A 21,243-nucleotide genomic window follows, 5' to 3' on the forward strand; every position below is an offset into this window, starting at 1 on the left:
AGCCCAGCCTGGATGCTCACTGAGGGGACACAGGGGCTGGAGAGAAGCCCTCCCACACCTGCAGTAGACACTGCACCCTTGCAGTGTGCTGGGCATGGCCCGCGCCGAGCCTGGGTCTCCCGACAATCCTTGGGAACCCTTCAGGTCACCCCTTGGCAGGTCTGAGTTGAGCTTCCAACACCTTCCCTTTAGCGGTGGGAATTCACCACCTCTGAGAGCCCACTCATGAGGGCAGAGAATGCCCACACTCTGGCAGCCCCCGGGGGCTCGATCCAGCCAGATTGCTCCAAGTCGGGGGAAGTGGGGACCCTACGGGAAACGGAGAGCCCTATTGAGAGGAAACAGCCCCCCAAGGAGTCCCACCAGGGAGCACTCCTTAGCAGAGTCAGAAATGCATCACTTGGTGAAGCCCAGCCCCCAGACCCCCCACAAATAAACACCCACCCAGTCTTGGTGTGCCTGTGTTAAGGGCTGCAGGGATCTGAGGGCTGGAATCCCAGTGTGTGTGTGTGTGTGTGTGTGTGTGTGTGTGTGTGTGTGTGTGCGCGCGCGCGCACGGGGGGGAGGGGAGGGGGGCCAGATCATGGTCCCCCAACATGCTGAGTGCCCAAGGGTTCTGCTGTTCCAGGGGAGACATGTGCTGTTCCCAATGATGACACCTTGGCTGGGAAAGCAGATGAGAAGGCCCACGAGCACCGCTCCCCGAGCGCAGGTAGAGAAGGGGAGCGACCCACCGGGAAATGTGAATTCGGGACACCCCCCCACACTTGCCCCGTCCCTCAAGTCTTCTCCAGCTCCAGAGAGTAGCTTTGCTTTCTCATCCTCGGCTAGAATCCACCATTGCTTCCATCGGAAGCCCGACACAGGTGCTGAAGGTGTCGGAGACATTCGGGACTTGGATTCGAGAGTCCGCGAACAAGAGTGACGAGCGCATCTGGGTGACGGAGCATTTCTCAGGTACGTGCACCTGGCCCTGCAGTTCAGGTTACAGAGAGACACCCCCCACACACACACACACACACACATACATGTTCCCAGTGTTCTTCCAGTTTTTTTTTCTTTTTGGGTCACAGCCAGTGATGCGCAGGGGTTCCTCCTGGCTCTGCACTCAGGAATTACCCCTGGCGGTGCTTGGGGGACCATATGGGATGCTGGGGATCTAACCCAGGTCGGCCACATGCAAGGCAAATGCCCTACCCACCGTGCTATCGCTCCAGCCCCTAATCTTCCAGCTTTAGACAAAGCATGGAGCAGAAAATGAAGCCCACCAACCTCCCACACCACATCAAGCAACGAAGGAGAAATCTTTGCTTTCTTTTGCACCTGGAGCCCAGGGCTGGGGCTGAGCCACCTTGCATGCTCACCGTCCTCATGTGGCCCCTCTCACAGCGCCCCCATGGGGTGTGATCAGGAATGGCTGGTAGGCACCTCAGTCTCCCAGAGGATTGGCCTATCCCCACCTGGGCAGAGCAAAAGCCGAGGAGAGGCCGTGATGGAACCATCCCCGGATGTCCGCAGTCCCTCGAAGAAGGCCAGTGTCCACCTGATAGTTGGCGTCATAGGCTCTAGACTGGGGTACGGAGTGGGGAGACTGATTCCTAGGGAGGAGCAGAGGCGACTCTGGGGCGACTGACGTGGAAAGATGGTTCAGGAATCCACAGAAGAAAACAAGACCGAGTGTGGGCAACCTGAGCCTCATCAAGCCAGACCAAAAGGACTGGAGCACGCGGGGTAAGGCGCTTATGGGGGCTCAGTCCCCGCCACCACCTTCTCAGGAGCGATCCCGGGGCACTAAGCCAGGGGTAAGCCCCCAGCACTTCCGGGTGAGGCACAGCACACCCCCCCCCCCACCCGAGGAGAACAAAACCCCCACACCAGTCCTAAGGATCCTTCTAGAACTCCCTCTCGCTCTTGTCCCTGCTCCTTGGTCCTCCTTCCCAGGGGCACTGCCCAGCCCGACCCAGGCCTTCCCCCCCGCAGGCATCAGGGTGAAGGAGTTCCAGGACCAGCCGGCGCTGCTCAATGGGAGCTTCACGCTCATCCACCTGCCCTACTACTTCCACGGCTGCGGTCATGCCGTCCACAACAGCTCGCTCTACTACCACAAAGGCGGCTCCAGCACCATCGTCAGGTGGGCGCGGGACGTGGGTGTGCCTCAGGGGGGGACCCCGCGAGGTCCATGCAGGGTTCAGAGAGTAAGCACACCCCCGGGAGGAGAGGTGGGGCATTGGGGTGCCCACCTCGCAGTCTCTGCCTGCCCGGACTCCCGGGGGTGCATGGAGGGCTGTGGCACCCCAAGACCCTGTGTCAGGAGGTGATCGTCCTCTCCTGGGGTGCAGCAGTGAAACGTTTCATGACTCAGCCACAGCACTGAGACCGAGGCATCCAAATGCCATCAGAAGTCTCACCTCCCAGGAGTGGGCCCTGTCACCTGGTGGGCCCCAGCAGGCCACCTGTCCTGTCCACTTTCCTGGCTCCCCCCACTCCCATGAGAGCTACTGGAGTCTCATCTTTGAGGTTGAAGTCTGGGGCTCTAGAGGTAGGAGTAGGGCATCCTGCAGAAATGCGGGGACTGTGACCTCAAGTCCAGTTCTACCCCCTACTCCCACCGTCCACCCCAATCCCAAGCACAGTTCCAGAGGCATAGAAGCTGGTTGGGTCATCTCTGAATGCCACAGACAGGGCTCTCGGGAAGCACCGGGCTCATACCCTCCCCTACCTCTCAGGGGGAACAGTGCTGCCCACCCTGATGGGAAAGTGGAGCAGTGTGGCTGGGAGGGTTCCTCCTCTGAGCCCCACCCCGTCCCGCGGGACCCCTCCTCTCTCAGGGTCTCCCCACCTGGGCAGTCCTGTGCCCCCATGAGGACACTGGCCCTCACCTGCTCGCCCTCAGAGCTCACAGCGGCCTGCCAGGTTCCTTCCCGTGATGACCCCGCCCCCGATCCCAGAGCCGTGGGCTGTGCTCCCCTGGGCCAGTGGGGAGTAAAGGCAGTGGGAGATGAGGGCACCCCAGGAAGAGATCATGTCGTGTAATGAAGCTGAGCTGGTGCCCTGAATCCATCCAGAGACCTCCATGCCAGGCTAGGTCACAGGCAGAGGGAGCCAGCAGGAAACAAGAGGCCAGCAGGGGTGCAGCGGCAGGCAGCCCCGAGTTCCAGCACTCGGGGAGCAGGGGCTCCTGCTCCCCGCAGGCTCTCCCCCACCTCAGCCTGACATCTCCAGTATTTCTCTTCTCCAGCTCCTGGCCAGCGCCTGATCCACTTAAGCGTCTGGGGTTGTCTGCTGCCCACGAGCGCCCCCTGGTGCTCATTTCCTTCATCTGCCTGCCCCTGGGCGTTCCTTCCCGACAGCCAACGCCTTCTGAATCCCAATCCACTTTCCAAGAGGGTCTAGATGTGAACTCGGCCCCCTCAGACAGGATGATCACTTGCAGCCTCCCTCCCACAGCCCCCAGTAGTTCTAGAATGTGAGGTGATCATCCAGGTCCTGGAGGGTTTGTGAGCCCAGGCTGAGGGCATGTGGGCTTTGTGAATTGGTGCCGACTCTGGGCAGGTGCCGCCACCACACTGCCACACAGTGAGCTTGTCACTGCCCCACACACCTGCTGCTCGAAGCATTGTGAGCAGAAAAGGCCCAGGAAACGATGAGAAATGCAGAGCCCCAGGCCCACCCCAGTTTCATAGGGGACTGAAGTAATTGTTCTTGTGCACACTAAGGTGACTCTATGTCTTTTTTTCTCTCCCTCCCTTCATTCCGTCTTTCTTTTCTTTTTTCTCTTCTCTCCTCCTCCTCCTGCTGCTTCTTTTTCTTCTATTTTTTCTCCTCCTGCCCTTCTTCCCCTTTCTCCTCCTCCTCCTCCTCCTCCTCCCCCTCCTCCTCCTCCTCCTCCTCCTCCTCCTTCTCCTCCTCCTCCTCCTCCTCCCATTTCAGATTTGAATTTGATAAAAAAACATCCCAAATGCTGAAGATTGAAAACGCCTTCTATTTTGATCGGAAATACCTCTTTGCCAATTCCAAGACTTACTTCAATTTGGCCGTGGATGAGAAGGGCCTTTGGATTATTTACGCATCCAGCGTGGATGGCTCAAGCATCCTTGTGGCCCAGCTGGACGAGAGGACATTCTCTGTGGTACAGCATATCAACACCACCTACCCCAAGTCCAAGGCCGGCAATGCCTTCATTGCCCGGGGGATCCTCTATGTCACAGACACCAAGGACATGAGGATAACGTTTGCCTTTGATTTGTTAGGAGGGAAGCAGATCAATGCCAACTTTGATTTCAGAACTTCCCCATCTGTCCTGGCCATGTTGTCATACAACATGAGAGATCAGCATTTGTATTCTTGGGAAGATGGCCACTTAATGCTTTATCCCGTGCGGTTTCTGTCCCCTACGCTAAACCAGTGATGAGCTGTATATTGTTCCCCTCGGTACATTTCTGAGTTTCTCTGGGAACATTCACATCCCACCATAAAAGTTGGTTTTAAGGGAAGTGAGGGGGTCCAGGGGAGCGGGCACGGAGTAGGGAGGGCATTTGCCTTGCATGTGGCTGACCCAAGTTAATCCCTGGCATCCCATCACTTCCCTGAGTGATCCCTGAGCGCAGAGCTAGCAGTAAACCCTGAGCTGTGACCCAAGCCTTCCCCCACCCCCGCCCGACCCCTGCCAAAAAAAAGGGACTGAGCTGTGATAACCTCACAACACAGTCATATGGTTCCTGGGCAGATTCTACAGGGGAAAAGAATAGATGAGAGTCAAAATGACTACATACTGATCACTCCTTCAAAATTCGTTGAGCAAATCACCTCCCCTCCCCTCCTCCCTACACACACCCCAGTTCCTAGGAAAGGGCTGACTGAGATGGTGGTGAAATTCCCTCTACCTGCAGGGAATTCCGTACTTCTTGGCTGGTGCTGCTTTTGCCAGTTTTATATATTAGAGTGTGTGTGTGTGTGTGTGTGTGTGAGAGAGAGAGAGAGAGAGAGAGAGAGAGAGAGAGAGACAGAGAGACAGAGAGACAGAGAGAGAGAGAGAGAGTCCTGTGCTGAGCAAATTGGCCTCAGAGTTGATACACCCCAATCCTTTGAGGTTGTATTCTTTAGTGCTGAGTCTTATCTGGAGCCAGGAAAAGCTAAACTGACCCTGAAGGCAGTGCCTACCCCACCAGGTACCACCTTTCTCTTGGCTGCACCTGCCTCTTGGCCTCCATGGCTGCACCAGATTAGCAGCAGCCTGGCAGGGCAACAGCCAGGCAGAGCCACCAACTCAGATGTTCTGGTTGCCGCCCCTTTTCCCACCATGCTGATTGGCAGCTGCGGCTCCTACAGACCCTTGATATTTGCCCTGTTCCACTAGCCCAGGCCTAGATCTGCACTCAGCACTAAAGACGGTGTGAGCCCATGGGATCTGCTGGCAAGAAGATGGGTGGCTTCCTATAATCTGCAACAGAAACACGCACTTGGCCAACCCCCGACCTAGCCCTGGGCTTCTTCAGCTTTGAAGTCAGGCCCCCTGGGTGAGCACTTGCCAGAATCTCCCAGATCCCCTAGGCAGTTAATCTTGAGTTATATTTGGTCATTGCACATTCAGAAAGCTTTTTACTGTTGCCAGAATTTTTTTTTTTAGGACACCTAGGTTCCATTATGTGAACCTACACCACAACCCACAGTTGAAGGAAAGCTAAGAGCTATCGTGCAAAGGGAGCTGATTCTTCAAATGACTGTCTCAGCCCAGCCTATTTGCTAGGCTTTGTTTTGTTTGGGACAAAGAAAGGGTCATTTCTCTCTCTTTTTTTTCTTTTTGGGTCATACCCGGCAATGCACAGGGGTTACTCCTCGCTCTGCACGCAGGAATTACTCCTTGGCGGTTCTCAGGGGACCATATATATGGGATGCTGGGAATCGAACCCGGGTCAACCGCCTGCAAGGCAAATGCCCTACCCGCTCTGCTATCATTCCAGCCCCAAGAAGGGATCATTTCTATGGCTTGTGTTTGGGTAGAGAGAGTTTGGGTGAGGCTCCACTGAAAGCAAGCGAGAGCCCTTCGGGCTTCAAGGCAGTGGGGCAGTAAACTGGATTTTTGCTTTCTACATTTTTAGCTGGCGTGGCCAGCTTCCCTTTGCTGCCCGGAGAAAATCCGTTTGAACTTGCTCCGAAATTGCCCTGGAATCACAGACTTTTGTTACCAACAAGGTCCAGGCAGGGTCTGAGAGAGGTGGGAAATGGAAGGGCCTCAGGCTCGGTGTTGGGAAGGACAGAGGGAAAATCTTAGGGAAGAATTTGTTAACTGGTTGGCTTGGCTGATGTGCAGGATGGGAAGAGCTGCTAAAACTTTTTCACTGGGTCCAGATCCCTTCTCTCTAGCCCTGATTCCTGGCTTGGTTAGCGGAAGCATTTTAAAACTTAGAGGATGTAGGATGGAAAAAATAGGACAGAGATTAAGGTACTTCCCTTGCGCGCCATTGAACCCAGTTCAATCTCCAGTCCACACTCCCAGCACAGCCAGGAGTTATCCCTGAGCACAGAGCAAGGAGTAAGCCCAGAGTATCATAGGACATGGCCCCCAAACCAAATTCCAACCAAAACTTTTTTTAATATGGAGACACTTTCACGATTTTTTTTTTAGCGAGGTCATTTTTGGTTTGGGGGTCACACCTGGCAGTGCTCATGGCTTACTCTTGGTTCTGCACTCAGGGATCACTCCTGGTGTTGCCGGAGATCGAGAACCTGGTCAGCCACGTGCAAAGCAAGAGCTCTAACCACTGTAGAGGTATCTACAGCTCAGCACACTTAAGTACTTTTGTTCAAATACTTTTACTTAAATACTTTTAAATCTTACTTAGATGTAAGATTTAAGTATTCACATTTCCCCACCCCTTGAAATATTTAGGCAGCTGATAGGAAATTATCTGTTGTTTTCTCAAAACACTGGTTTGATTGTGTCATGTCCTCTACAGCTTTTTTTTTTAATGCCCTTTTCGTATTCATGTTGTGTAACTAAGTAAAATAGAGTTTAAGTAAAATAGAGTTTTATGTGCAACATCAGCAAGTCAGATGAGTGCTAGTCTTTTAAAAACTATTTAGGTCTATGAGTCACTGTTTCTAGAAACAGGATATAATTACGTGGTAGTAATATTAGTGATAGTGATAGCAAATATATATAATCCTAATTGTATATATGGCAACAATCAAAAGAAGATAATTATTAAATTAGTACTTATCCCCATTGGAAAAAGATGAAAGGTTTTAGAGCCCCCAGTCTTGAAACCTGACCTATCTTGAAGCTGGTAGGAATCATAGACACATAGATCTTATTTCCCCTGTAGGAGAGTATATAAGGACAACTGAGTATAACCAGTTGTCAAGGTTTAATAAGCAATTCTTTATGTGTTAAAAGTTTGTCTTTATAGAGTGAAAAAAATTAAGATTGTATTCTTTCCTGCAAAAATCCCTTGATTAAAAGGAAAACGCATTTGGACAGTTATAGATATTCCAATACAGAAAGTGTGTCCTGATGTTTCCAAATAAAGATAGTCATTTTAACAGCTTACAGGATCACTTCAAACCAAAGTTGCTTGCGAAACACTTTTCTAATATCTGTGCTTCTGATGTCAGAATCAAACCTAATAGTTCTTTCATCTAAAGTAGATAGATGTCCCCAGGAAAGTAAACAAGATGTCCCTCCCGGCCTTCAACCTAGACCAGACCGTATTTCAAAGCCTTTGCCTCCCCCTCCCCCGACTGATAATGTGTCCTTTTGAAGGCTTCCAGGTGCTCATGGATCAATGGTGCACAGAACCCAGGTGTTGTATGTGTGTGTGTGGGGGGGGGGGGGCAGGCAGATGGGGGAGAGGCATCCTTGGATGTAGATTTTAAAGTGAGGCATTCCTTCAAGGCTGCAGCATGAAAAGTCAAATTCTCCAAGAGCCAGGGGTCATTTTCCAGTGACCAAGATTGGATGGGACTGGCACCCCTTGAGTTCATAGCAACTGAAGTATGTGATAAGGCCTTGCTGTACTTACACACACACACACACACACACACACATACACACACACCTGGCATATCTGTCATTCGTTAGAAGCCATTTCTGGGCCTGTAACTGCAGATTCCAAACCATTCTAAATAATAAGCGAATAAATACTATGTCTCTTTTTCGGTTGTAATTTATTTAATTCAAGTTAGTCAATAAAATAATCATTGCTGATAACAATCATGTATTGAAAAAGACTGTTGTTAATTTTCCCTCTTGTGAATTTTCATGTCATATTAAAAGGAAAAAGAAAAACCCAACCCAAGTTCATTTGACACCAGTATTACAGTGGTTGCTCCACTCTAAAAATACTGGAAATTTTCTAGGTCCCTCTGAAGACTTAAAAATCATTTCTGAGGACAATATTTCTGCTTCAGAGCCCGGAGCCAAGGGAAGATGCTGTTTCCTAAGACTGCCGCTGAACTAAGCCACTACCAGAAGACGGACATGGTCCTCATAGTTGGAATGTTAGAATAATAATTACCTTTTAGAACTTCTTTTCTTTATTTTTTTTAAAGGTTTGTTTTGGGAAAACACTTGTAATGCTCAGGGTATACTCCTGGCTCTGCAATTAGGAATTATTCCTGGTGATGCAAGGGAGACCAAATGGGGTGCCAGAGATTAAACCTGCATCAATGGCATGGAAGGCAAAAGCTACCTGCTGTGCTGTCACTCCGGCCTGAGTACTTCTTTCAAAGCTCATTACAATGAGACAAGATGAAAAAGAGGTTTTTAAGAGGAATATGCGAAACCCAGCACCATCAGGCAGACAACAAGGAAGTTGCTGTCACAACCATAGGCTAACACCGCCTGCTGTCAAGTAAATCCACTGCAAATGTGCAACACCACTTGTTATTCTAAATTTTGCTGCCACCGTGGACATCCTTGAGTCACGGAGACAACTGAATAGCTCCTACCTGGTATTGCCTGGTATGTGGAAGGCACTTCTGGGTATTTTGCACACAGCATTTGACTTCACCACAGATGCTCAAGTAGCAAAGTCTTGACACATCATCTCAACTCAATGTCTTAATTCTCTGTACAGATGTGGTGGAGACACAATGCAATCACAGCATGGACCCCACCTCAGGGAAGGGATTGGATGAGGCTGGGTTTGGCATATTCCTTGGCCCAAGCACTGAGTGAATGTGCCATCAGCCCCTCAGAAACTGCCACTACAGGGGGTAGAGCAATAATATAGCAGGTAAGAAGCTTGTCTTGTATGCAGCTGACCCGGGTTCCACCCCTGGCACCACATATGGCCCTGGAGCCCCATCAGGAGTGATCCCTGAGCTCCTCCAGGTATGGTCCAAAGAGACAAAAGAGAAAAGAACCCACATCCATTGCAGGATCCGTTTTCCCATTCCCCCAGGAGCCACTCTGTTACCCAATGGCCAGTGTGAGAGTGAAAGTCCAGGTCAGAAGGCAGCTCCACTTGGAACTTCATTCCTGAGGCTCGGACAGGTCTGCGCTGGCCCCTATCACGACAGACTTTTCCTTCATTCCCTACCCTTTCCTTCCATGCTGTGGATGCCAAGGACCCTCCTCACTGGCATCCTGTGGACTGCTTAACTTCATCTTGAGTTTGTTTTCCTGGTGAAGAATTGCCAGGCAAAGTACAAGATACCCAGACAAATTTTAATTTCAGCTTAAAGGGGCTGGAGCAATAGTACAGTGGGAAAGGCATTTACCTTGCATGCCGCTGAGCTGGGTTCGATCCCTACTATCCCATATACTTCCCTTAGCATTGCCAGGCACACTTCTTGAATGCAGAGTCAGGTCTGATCCCTGAGCATCACCAGGTGTGTCCCCATAACTATATATATATATATATATATATATATATATACATATATATAAAGAATAATTTTGGATAAAGAGCAACAATAGCAAGTTTTTAGCCAGAGTCAGAGATATGGCATGGGACAGACTCAAAGGTTATTTGCTTATTCTGAAATTCAAATTTAACCAGAAATCTTGTGCTTAGTGTTGTTAAATCTAGCAACCCACAGCATATGCTGCCCTAGAAAGACGCCTGAGATGGAGCTGGGGGTGGGGCTGGAGCTGGGTCATTCACGAGTTCTTGCCACAAAAAGCCCACTGCTGGTATTAGACTGAGCAGACAAAGTCACTCAGACGAGGGGTCCAACTGCTCATTGTTCACAGGTGGAAAAGTTGTACTAAATGCCAAAGGAAGGGATGCATCAGCCATTGCTGTATCAGGCGTTCTTCAGTATGGAGAAACTGAAACTAAAGGCTCATGAGATCAGGTGGTCATTGCTAAACTTAACTAACATTCTAGAAAAACTATGAGAAGAAGCTGAGAATGACTCATTACCAACTGAAAACTGCACGAGAAGGTGGCGCCTCAGCAGCATATAAGGAGGTTCTCAGCTACCAGGCAGGAGAAGTCAAGGGTTAAATGGCAGAGAGTCCAGGACACTCCGGGAAAGGTCTGCTGGACAAAGACTAGGAACTGGACGGGACAGGGGACTTGCCCAGGGTGGCTGCTTGCAACACCCCATTTTTATTTTGTTTTTGTTAGTATTTGGGGGGAGGATGTTTGGGTCACACTTGGTAGTGCTCAGGGTTTATTCCTGGTTCCACATTCAGGGATCATTCCTGGCAGGCTGGGGCAGAGGGTGGGGGTGGGGGAGCAGTGGGGTGAGCCATATGGATGCCAGGGACTGAACCTTGGGTCGGCCACATACAAGGCAAACACCCTACCCACTGTAATATCACTCCAGCCACTAGTTTATTTATATTTTATAGGGTTTTTTTTGTTTTATCAGTTGATTCAGATTCTGTGGTTTACAATCCTATTAATAATGTTTTCTCAGGCACATAAGTTCAACACACCCATTACCAGTGTCCCCAACAACATCCTTCTCCCACGGACCCCAAGTCTCCTCCCCCTCCACTCCCATCCTCCCCGCAAATCAACCTTTGTATCTAATAATCTGGAAGTCATGCTTTGTAGGTAGTTTTCCTGAAAAAGTCTTGACAGTGAGTCCTGACAGCTATGAGCCTGGCGTAACCCACCACTCCCTAGCCCAACCCCCGCCGAACCAACTTACTTCTGCTGCTGTAGCCAACGACAAACCACAGACAGAACCTCCAAGGGACCAACAGGCTTGCATTCCCTTGAGGCTGTGTGTAAATATCCTCACATTGATTATTTTCACATTACCAGTGGTTTTCTTGATATTTAAATATGCTTTTAAAGAATGCAACGTCTTGAATCTTACAAAGATCTGAACTGGCTTTATTCAGCGATTCATAAACTGGGCAGATTCTATCCTAGCAGGAACTACAGGGAATTGTACGAAGTAAAAGGTGTGAAAAGGCAGCTCGTAGAGGAAGGAGGCTGTGATGACCTTCGGCACCCCCTGCCTTTGGGGGGCAGGAGGTGCCAGAGGTTGGGTAGATTACCTGGCTAGTGCTGCCAACTGGTTCTGGAGTCACTGGTTCAAATGACTATTTCTGGGAGTCCATTCTTGGTTAGGGGACAAGGCCCGTACAGAGGACTCCATGTTGGGCTGTTGCCTTTTAGCTAAGGCAAGCTATTGGTGGTGGCAGACTGTATACAAACAGATGTGGGCTGCACTCAATGGCAGTTTACTGCCCCTACTGTGATACTGTGATGGTGTAATATTATGATATGGTGCGATAATTATGGCAGTGAGAAATACACTTCTGGCTTTCATGCCCTTTTCCATGCTCTGGGCTCCTAAAACCCTGGGCATTCCCTGTCACAGTTGTTCTCCGTGGTCCTGCCCTAAAGAGGTGTGGGGACCCCTGTTCTGGGTCAAGAGCCACAGAGCTGCTTTGTCAGCTTTCTGGGGTGACTTGGAAGGTCCCTGCCAAACCTCTGAGTGGCGGATGCTGAGGGCTAAAGATTGCCAGCAGGAGAAGGGCTGGAAGTGGGGTTGATTGCCAGTGATCTCCTCAGGCCTGCCTGTCCTGAAGTCCGGTAGGAACCCACAGGAACAGTGTGCTGTGTTCACAGTGCTAATTCTGTGCGGGGCCCCAGACACACGTTAGTTCACCTAGTCTGCACAGGAAGCCCTTAGGCACATATTGTTGAATTCATGTCCAGACTAAAAGCAATGAGAATTGGGCCCATTGCCCCTCAGCCTGCGCTGGGTGGAACAAGGATTCGAATTCAGAGTCTGGTCACAGAGCCCACCTGATAAAAAACGACTTTACTCCCCCTGGGTAGAATGCGAAGACTTCTCCATTCATGATTTCTCTGACAGTTTTAGTAACAAGGACTAAAAGTGTCCCCCACTTGTCTATTTTCATCTTATGTGTGAACCTTACTCCATACCTCATGGCATCAGAATTAATTTCTACTAACTGCACCTTTTCCTTCTTTTTTGTTTTCGGGCCACACCCAGCTATGCTCAAGGGTTGCTGCTGGCTCTGCACTCAAGATTATTCCTGGTGCGCTTGGGAGACCATTTTGGGATGCCAGGGATCAAACCCTGGTCAGCCACATGCAAGGCAAGTGCCTTATCCTCTGTACTAGCTCTCCAATTCCGACACCTTTCCCTTCTAACTACACCTTTTCCTTAACCTGTTTCCATTATGCACCAACCGACCCACTGACCTGTTCTCTGAGTCACATTTTTTAAAAAAATTTTACAAACAGCTGAGACCATAACTTAGTTTGGTATGATTTCTTTCACATAGCATTATGTCCTCAAGGTAACTCTGTGTGGCCACAAGTGGCAGGATTTTCTGTTTCATAGCTCAATAATATTCCATTGTGTATGTGTGTCTTTGTATGTGTACACATGTGCCTGTGTGCACTTATACACAGAGCACTTTATCCAGACATCTGTTGATGAACACTTAGGCTGGATCCAAGTTTCGGTTACTATAAATAATGTGGCAGTGCACATGGGGAGTACAAACAAATATCTCTTTGTAATGGTGGCTTCGTTGCTTTTAGAAATAAACCCAGAAGTGGAATGGCTGGTACAGATAGAGCTCTATTCTTTCTTAAAATAATTTTAAAATTTTATTTTCAGAAGGTTGTTCACATTAATTGATTACATTCAATATTTCACACCAATCCCACCACCATCACATCTTCCCACCATCATTATTTCGAATTTTCCCACCACTATTCAAGCCTGCCTGCCTGCCACAGCCAATGCTAGAGAATTTATTTTTTATTTGTGTGTGTGTGTGTGTGTGTGTGTGTGTGTGTGTGTGTGTGTGTGGTTTGGGGGCCATACTTAGCATGCTCAGGGTTGACTCCTTACTCTGCGCTCAGGGATCACTTCTGGTGGGTTAGGGGATGGGATGCCAAGGATCAAACGCAGGGCAGCTGTGTACAAGGCAAGTGCCTACCAATGGTACTATTGCTCTGGATCTTCTTGATATTTTTAGGAACTTCCATCTGTTTTCCAGAATGGTTACATCAGTTTATATTTCTGCTGACAATGTGCAAGGTTCCCCCCCCATATTCTCATTAACATTAATTTCATGATGACCATTTTGACAGGCATAAGGTTTGGATTTATATTTCCCTAACTAGTGATGATGGTCCCTTCTGTCATTTATTTGCCGACTGGCCTTGTTATTATTGGAAACTTGTCAATTCAGATCTTGTGTCCATTTTTTATGGTTTTTTTTTGTTTTTTGTTTGGGAGGCCACACCTGGCTTACTCCTGGCTCTACACTCATGGATCGCTCCTGGCAGTGCTCAGGAGACCATAATGGAGTGCCGAGGATTGAACTCATCTGGGTGCATGCAAGGCAAATGCCACACCTGCTGTACTGCTGCTCCTCCCCCTGTGCCCATTCTAAAAACCTGGTTACTTTCTGTATTTCTTTATTCTGTTCTTTCTTATTTCCTCTCACTTTGGGGACACACGTGGTGGTTACTATTCCTGGCTCTGTGTACAAGACTGACCCCTGGAGGTATTCAGCCGACTCTAAGTGGTGCCAGGAAGTGAGCCTGGTCAGCTGCATGCAAGGCAAGCACCTTAACCCCTGCACTACCTCTCTGATTGTAAAACATATTTTCTATGGAATTGTATAAATTTTTTACATAATCTTTTCCTAAGTCTTTATTGCATGACTCAAAGTATTTTGCATCCTGTAGGTAGCCTTTTCATTTTTGGGGGGGTTCTTTTGCTTTTTAATTTGGTGCAATTCCATTTGCTTGGTTTTGCTTTTGTCTTTTAGCATCAAATCCAAAAATTTATTTTCAGGACTGTCAAAGCATTTTATGATTGGGGAGGTGTTTATTTTTCTTTTGGTTTATCTTTCAGTGACTATTTTAAAATTCCTTTGAGGGGGTCACACCTGGTGGTGCTCAAGGATTACTCCTGGCTCTGGACTCAGAAATTACTCCTGGCGGTGCTCAGAGGACCATATGGGATGCCAGGGATTGAACCAGGATTAGCTGCATGCAAGACAAATGCCCTGCCCGCTGTACTATCACTCCAGCTCCTGTTTTAGGTTTTACATTCAAGTTTTCTATTCATTTTTTCTGGGTTTTTTTTTTGTGTGTGTAGTAAGATAGTCTTTGAGTTTCATTCTTCTATGTGTGTCTGTCCAGTTTTCTGAACACCATCTATTGAAGATAAATCCTCTGCTTATTTTATATTCTTGCCTTCTTTGTCATATATTGGGCATATAGGTGGGTTTATTTCTTGGATGTCTATTCTCTGGTACATGTATATTTTCATGTTATACCATAGTATAGTTCCTATAAACTCATCCGAGCACCTCCTGGAATAATTTCCAAGTGTTGATACCATAGTTTAGTTACCATAGCTTTGAAATTTGGGTATCTTTTGTTTAATATACTTTGAAAGCAAGAAATATAATAACTCCATTCTAACTTTGCTTTGATTATTTAGTCAAGCTCCTCGGTTCCATATAAATTTTATGATTGTTCCATTCTGTGAAAATTGCTTTTTGAAATTTTTCAGGAATTACATTTAATTTGTAGATGACTTTAGGTAGAATGAACATTTCAATACTAAATTTTTCCCTCGGTATAGGATTTTTTTCAATTTATTTGTGGCTTCCATTTCATCATTTAGTTTCTAGTTTTCAATGTACAAGTTTTTTTTTTTTGCCTTTTGGGTCACACCCGTCAATGCTCAGGGGTTACTCCTGGCTCATGCACTCAGGAATTGCTCCTGGCGGTGCTCGGGGGACCATATGGGATGCTGGGAATCGAACCTGTGTTGGCCATGTTGGCTGTGTGCAAGGCAAATGCCCTACCCGCTGTGCTATCACTCCAGCCTCAATGTACAAGCTTTTTGCTTCCTTGGTCAAATAAATTCCTGGACATTTCATGCAATTCTTGTTGAATTGCTTTTGATGCAAGCAAAATGGAATTTTCTGAATTTTTCTTTCTCAGCGTATACAGATAAGTAACTCAGTAGCATATAGATATGTAACAGAGGCTGGAGCTGTAATATAAAGGGTAGACTGTTTGCTTTGTACACAGCCAACCCAGGTTCAATCCCTGGCATCCCATGTGTTCTCTTGAGCACTTCCAGGAGTCAGTCCTGAGAGCAGACCCAGGATTAACCCCTGAGCATCACCAACTCTGATCTCCCGAATAGAAATTCAACTAATTTTTTTGCAGGTTGACTTTTTACCCCGCAATTACTGAACTTATTTGCAAATACTAGCATTCTGTTGGCCTTCATGACTTTTAGCCATCTCTGAGGTTTTCTACATAAAACACACATCGCTTGTAGATATAGAGATATAGTTTACAACCTTAAGGTTTGGAAACTTTTATTTCTTGTTGAATTGCTGTAAGAATCCCAGTACTCTGTTGAATAACAGGAACGAGGATATGCATCTTTTTCTCATTTCTGATTTTAGAAGAAATGTTTTTATTTTCTTGCCACTGAATATGATGATAGGTCTGGGTTTATCATATGTGGCCTTTATTATATTGAGTTTTGTTACCTTTATACTCAGTCTATTGCATTTTTCTCATAAACAAGTGTTGATAAAGCAGTAAAATGCTTTTTCCACATGGACTGAGATAAACATGTGATTTCTATTCTTTATCTTATTAACATGGTGTATGTGCCACAGTAACTGGCAGGTGATGAGCTGTCCCCACAACTTTAGAACAGAATAGTGGTGTGTGTGGGCTGGAGTGATAGCACAGCGGGTAGGACGTTCGCCTTACACGCGGCCAACATGGCCGACCCGAGTTCGATTCTCCGCCCCTCTCGGAGAGCCCGGCAAGCTACCGAGAGTATTCGATATGCCAGACACAGTAACAACAAAAGTCTCCAATGGAGACGTTACTGGGCCCGCTCGAGCAAATCGACGATCAACGGGAGGGCCTTTACCTTTTTACCTTTTAGTGGTGTGTGGTGTTTGCTAATATAGATGTGAGGATTTTCACATTGACACCCATTAACAATATTCCTGTATCTCTGCTTGTTTTGGTCATTTTTTGGTTGTGTTGTCAGGATAATAGGTAATACTGATCTTATACAGTGTTGGGGAAAAATAATAAAAGGATATTTCACCTTCATTTAATATTCCAGCACTTTATATTTTTTGCCCACATATTGAATATACAGTTGTATACTAGTTTCAGGTATATGAGACCTATATGTAAGACCAAATAGTGCTTTGACATTTTTATACATTGAGATAAATACACCAGTACTTACCATTCACCTGACTTCTGTATCTGAGTCTGGGTTTTATTTTTGCTTTGTATTTTCTTCCTTAAATTTCAGATGTAAGTGAAAATATAACATTAGTCTTTCTCTGCTTATTTCACTTTGTATAAAACCTCCAAGGTATACATCCTTGTTAAAAGATTCCTTTTTACTTAGTTTAAACATAAGTCAGTTGCATCAAGGCAAATGCTCTACGCACTATACTACTGGTCCAGGCCTTCCGAACATTCCTTTTGCAAACAAGCAATACTATAGTTGAATATCAGTAGTAACATAAATATCCTCGTTATGATCTCATTATCACTGTCACTATCACTGTCCTCCCATTGTTCATCGATTTGCTCGAGCGGGCACCAGCAATGTCTCACAACAAATTGCGAGAACTCATTGTTACTGTTTTTGGCATATCGAATATGTCATGGGTAGCTTGCCAGACTTTGCCGTGTGGGTGAGATATTCTCGGTAGCTTGCTGGGCTCTCCGAGAGGGGCGGAGGAATCGAACTCAGATCGGCCGTGTGCAAGGCAGACACCCTACCTGCTGGGCTATCGCTCCAGCCCTTGATCTCATCCTAGAGGAAATATTTCAGCTTTTTCACCATTCAGTATGTTGTTGGCTGTGGATTTGTCTATGTGACCTTTATTGTGTTGAGGTATATTCCCTCTATAGTCTACTCAGGGATGACTCCTGGCAGGGCATTTGGAGTGCCAGTTAACCTTGTGAAAAGCAGATGCCTTACCTGCTGTTCTAGCTTTCCAGTCCTGTTCAGTTTAACAAGTTGTGAAACACTACAGTTCATGAGTTTCAGTACAAAGCTGAACTCTGGGCTTTTTCCTCTCTAGAGAACCTGTGTTCTTTTGTATGTTTGGTGGAGGGGGGAGGAGAGGAGGGGTTGGCATTGTTTTTGTTTTTTTGGGTCAAAACTGGCAATGCTCAAGGGTCACTCCTGGCAGTGCTCAGGAACCTTATGGGATGCCAGGGATAAAACTGGGGTCAGCCACATGCAAGGCAAACATGCTACCCACTATACCATTGTCTGACCCTGAGTTCTCTTTGGAACACATATTTCTCTCTTTTCTCTACCCTCACATTCTCCCTCTCAAAATTTGTTTCAATAAATACTATTTTGCGTCACCAAAGACAAAACCTAGCTGAGCTCTGTCAAAGGCCTAAGTGCAAATCTTAATGCAAACCTGTCCGGTGGGGCAGGACCACGTCAGCTCTGACTGCATCCAGCCTCTGTGGAATGTCTCACCTCCGTGCGGCCACTCCCTGCTCTTGCTGTGATGGGTTGAGGACAGAGCCTGTTTTAAGCTTCCTGCTTGGATAAAACTCATGTTCTCTAAGTCCAGTGTGCTCAGCATCCTCTGGCCCTATGTTGGCATTTTTCATCTGGTCTTTCTTGCTGTACTTGCTGTCTCTGCTTCCAGTCTCTGCTTCTCCTGAGCTCTGAACATCTGCAGTTCTGCATTCTGTAGAGTTGGGTCTCCCTGAGGTGAAAGCTGTTTCCTTCAGGGAAGTTTCTCCCAGGATAAAATTTCTCTGTTTCATTTTATGTGGGTTTTTTTTTTTTGTCACACAAAACTGCTCCTTCACCCACTTGGACACCCAGGGGAATCAATATGTCTTAAGAGCACTTAAGCAGCCCACTTTCTTCCTTTCAAAGTATTAGATCTTGTTTTCATCTTTCCAATTGTCGTTCTCATTTTTATTATTTTCTTCCTTCCCCTGGCCTTTGTCTTTGTTATTCTCCTAGTTCCTTTAGATCTAAGCTATAAGATTTGATTCATGATTGTTTTTGCTTCTGAGGGAAGTTTATATTATAAACCTCCTAGGACCATCACAGCAAAAAGTGACGTAGGTTTTTATAACTTCATTTTAATTCCTCTTGTGTATTTTTAGGTTCTCCTTTGATCTGCTCATATTTAATAGCATAGTTTCCAGAGACTTGTGACCATCTCCTTTTTTGTTAGTTGATTTTTAGTTTCATACTATTAACACATAAAAAGATACACACTACAATTATTTCAATCTTCACAAATGTACTGACTTGTGTCATAATATATGGTCTGTACTTGAGAATGTTCCATGCTCCCTTGAAGAATATGCCTTGTTTTAGGTAGAATGTTATAGGAATTTCTCACCTAATTTGTTTCCTTGTTTTTCTGCCCATGTGATCCTCTAGGTCATTGCTCTAAGAGGGTGTAAAAAGCCCCTTATTATTATTACATTGTTAGTCTCTTTAAATATTAAACATTGTTAGGTCTTTATTTAAACATTGTTAGGTCTTTAAATATTTGTCTAATTTGATGGTCCTATATTGGATGTATGTATTTTATATCTTGACGTATTAATTTCTGTATATATCCTGTTCCCTCATTTTTTTCCACTGGAACATTTTTATTGATAAATAAGTATAGCAACTACTACTTAAAATGTTTTGTTCTTTTAGGGCTACACCTGGCTCAGGGGTGCCAGGGATCAAACTGTGGTCAAGTAAAGTGCCTTATCTGCTGTATTTTCTCTCTGATCCCTTAAACTTTTTTTCTGTTGTCCTTGAATATAATTTTCCACATACTCTAAGTCTGTTTATAGATTGCGTATTTTAACTAAACCAGGTAGCATACAGTTGGGCTTTGGGTTTTGTTTTTCTCCTTGCCTGCAATCCTGGCATGGGCTGGATTTCCTTAGCCCACGCACAGCCCTGGAGATTAAGCTCTTAAGCTCAGGCTCCTGCTGGTGCTGGTACATTGCATTGTCCCTCCTAAATAAGCCATCTTCTTGGCCCTTTCTTGTTGGGGACCCCTAACAGCAGCGTTGTCAGGATCACCTCATTATGAGTGGGTGGCACCCGGGTTTGAAATTGCAGTCTTAAGCTTGCTGGGCAAGTGTTTTTAGTCATTGAATCACCAAAGGATCATTTGACTTTTCTCTTTCGTCAATTTCCCCATTCCTGAGTTCAGTCCACGGGTATCTAGAGTGATTGTTAAAATACAAAAGCATGCTGCTATCATCTCCTGAATTTCTGTTGCTATATTCAGTATTTTAGTGAACTTTTATTTTTGAGGATAGAAACAGAAGAGCTCCTTTCAACATTTCTTATAGGGGCTGGAGAGGAATAGTTCAATGGGCTGAATGTATGCTTTGCAGGAGACCCAGGTTCAACCCCCAGCATGGCATAGGGGACCCTGAGCACTGGCAGGAACACCTCCGAGTAGAGTTGGGTATGGTCCAAAACAAACAAAAGCTCCAAAGTACCCCCCCAAAATAACGCAAGACTAAAAACCAAAACAAAATAAAATACCCCACAACATCTTCGTAAGGGAATTATAGAAGTAGTAGTGAACTTGTTCATCATTTATTTGCCTGGGAAAGCCCTTCCCTTCCTCTATATCTGAAGTTTTGCAGGCTATAGTATTTTTCTTTACTGAGTTGTTTTCATCTTTGAGTATTTTGAGTGATAACATTCTCTCCTGACCTACAGAGTTTGTGCTTTAGAAATCTTAAAAGCGTGGTAGGGTGTTGATGTGGGAAAATGGTATAGCTATATATCCAAAACATAGGCTCAACAACAGAGAAAACATAAAATCTAAGCTGCAACCGCCAGAACTTTGTAAAGGGCCTATCAAGGTGATAGGCAGGGGTGGGGAAGAATATGAAAATACTGATGGAGGGAAGTTGACACCGGTGGTGGGACTAGTGTTAAAAACTTATATGCCTAACACTCAACTAGAAATAACTTGTATACTGGGGACAGAGAGAAAGCACAGTGGTTAAAGCACTTGCAGTTATTTCTAGTTGTGTGTACACAACCAACCTGGATTTGATCCCCAGCGTCCCACAGGGTCCCCCAAGCACTACCCGGAGTGGTTCCAGAGTGCAGTCAGATTAAACTCTCGAATATTGCCAGATGTGGCCTCAAAACAAGAATAACAACAGCAGCAACAACAAAAAGGTGGTATCTACCAGAACTAACGTTAGCAGGATACAGGGAGAATTTAAAAGGTGGCATTTGGGTCCTTGAAGAGATTCTCACAGTTTCTGCCTCTCTAGGTCACACACGGCAATGCTCAGGGGTTCCTCCTGGCTCTGCACTCAGGAATTACTCCTGGCGGTGCTTGGGGGACCATATGGGATGCCGGGACTCAAACCCGGGCCGGCCGCGTGCCAGGCCAACGCCCTCCCCACTGGTCTATTGCTCCGGCCTCCTCTGGCCTTTTTCTTTTCTTTTCTTTTCTTTTTTCTTTTCTTTTCTTTTCTTTCTCTTCTCTTTCTTTCTTTCTTTCTCTCTCTCTCTTTCTTTCTTTCTTTCTTTCTTTCTTTTTCTCTTCCTTCCTTCCTTCCTTCCTTCCTTCCTTCCTTCCTTCCTTCCTTTCCTTCCCTTCCCTTCCCTTTCTCTCTTTCTCTTTCTCTCTTTCTTTCTGGAGAAGCGTTCACTGCTGTACAATCTCTCTGGTTCTAGGAGGTGCTTTCAACTGGCTGCTTTTGTGCAACAATGAATGGTCTCCACTATCTCCGGTCT

General features: G+C 46.4%; 1 protein-coding gene across 1 annotated transcript in view; it reads left to right on the forward strand.

Annotated features, from left to right (window-relative positions):
- The window catches only part of GLDN (gliomedin), a 48,434-nt gene extending 43,990 nt beyond the window's left edge, over window positions 1-4,444 (forward strand). Inside the window, exons 8-11 of the mRNA XM_056135375.1 lie at window positions 629-712; window positions 832-957; window positions 1,981-2,131; window positions 3,931-4,444. Of these exons, the coding sequence (XP_055991350.1) occupies window positions 629-712; window positions 832-957; window positions 1,981-2,131; window positions 3,931-4,408 (839 nt within the window). The 3' untranslated portion in view covers window positions 4,409-4,444. The remainder of the gene's footprint in view (window positions 1-628; window positions 713-831; window positions 958-1,980; window positions 2,132-3,930) is intronic.
- Window positions 4,445-21,243: the final 16,799 nt, after the last annotated feature.

Source organism: Sorex fumeus, unplaced genomic scaffold (assembly GCF_029834395.1).
Source record: "Sorex fumeus unplaced genomic scaffold, SorFum_2.1 ptg000111l, whole genome shotgun sequence".
Lineage (NCBI taxonomy): Eukaryota > Metazoa > Chordata > Mammalia > Eulipotyphla > Soricidae > Sorex > Sorex fumeus.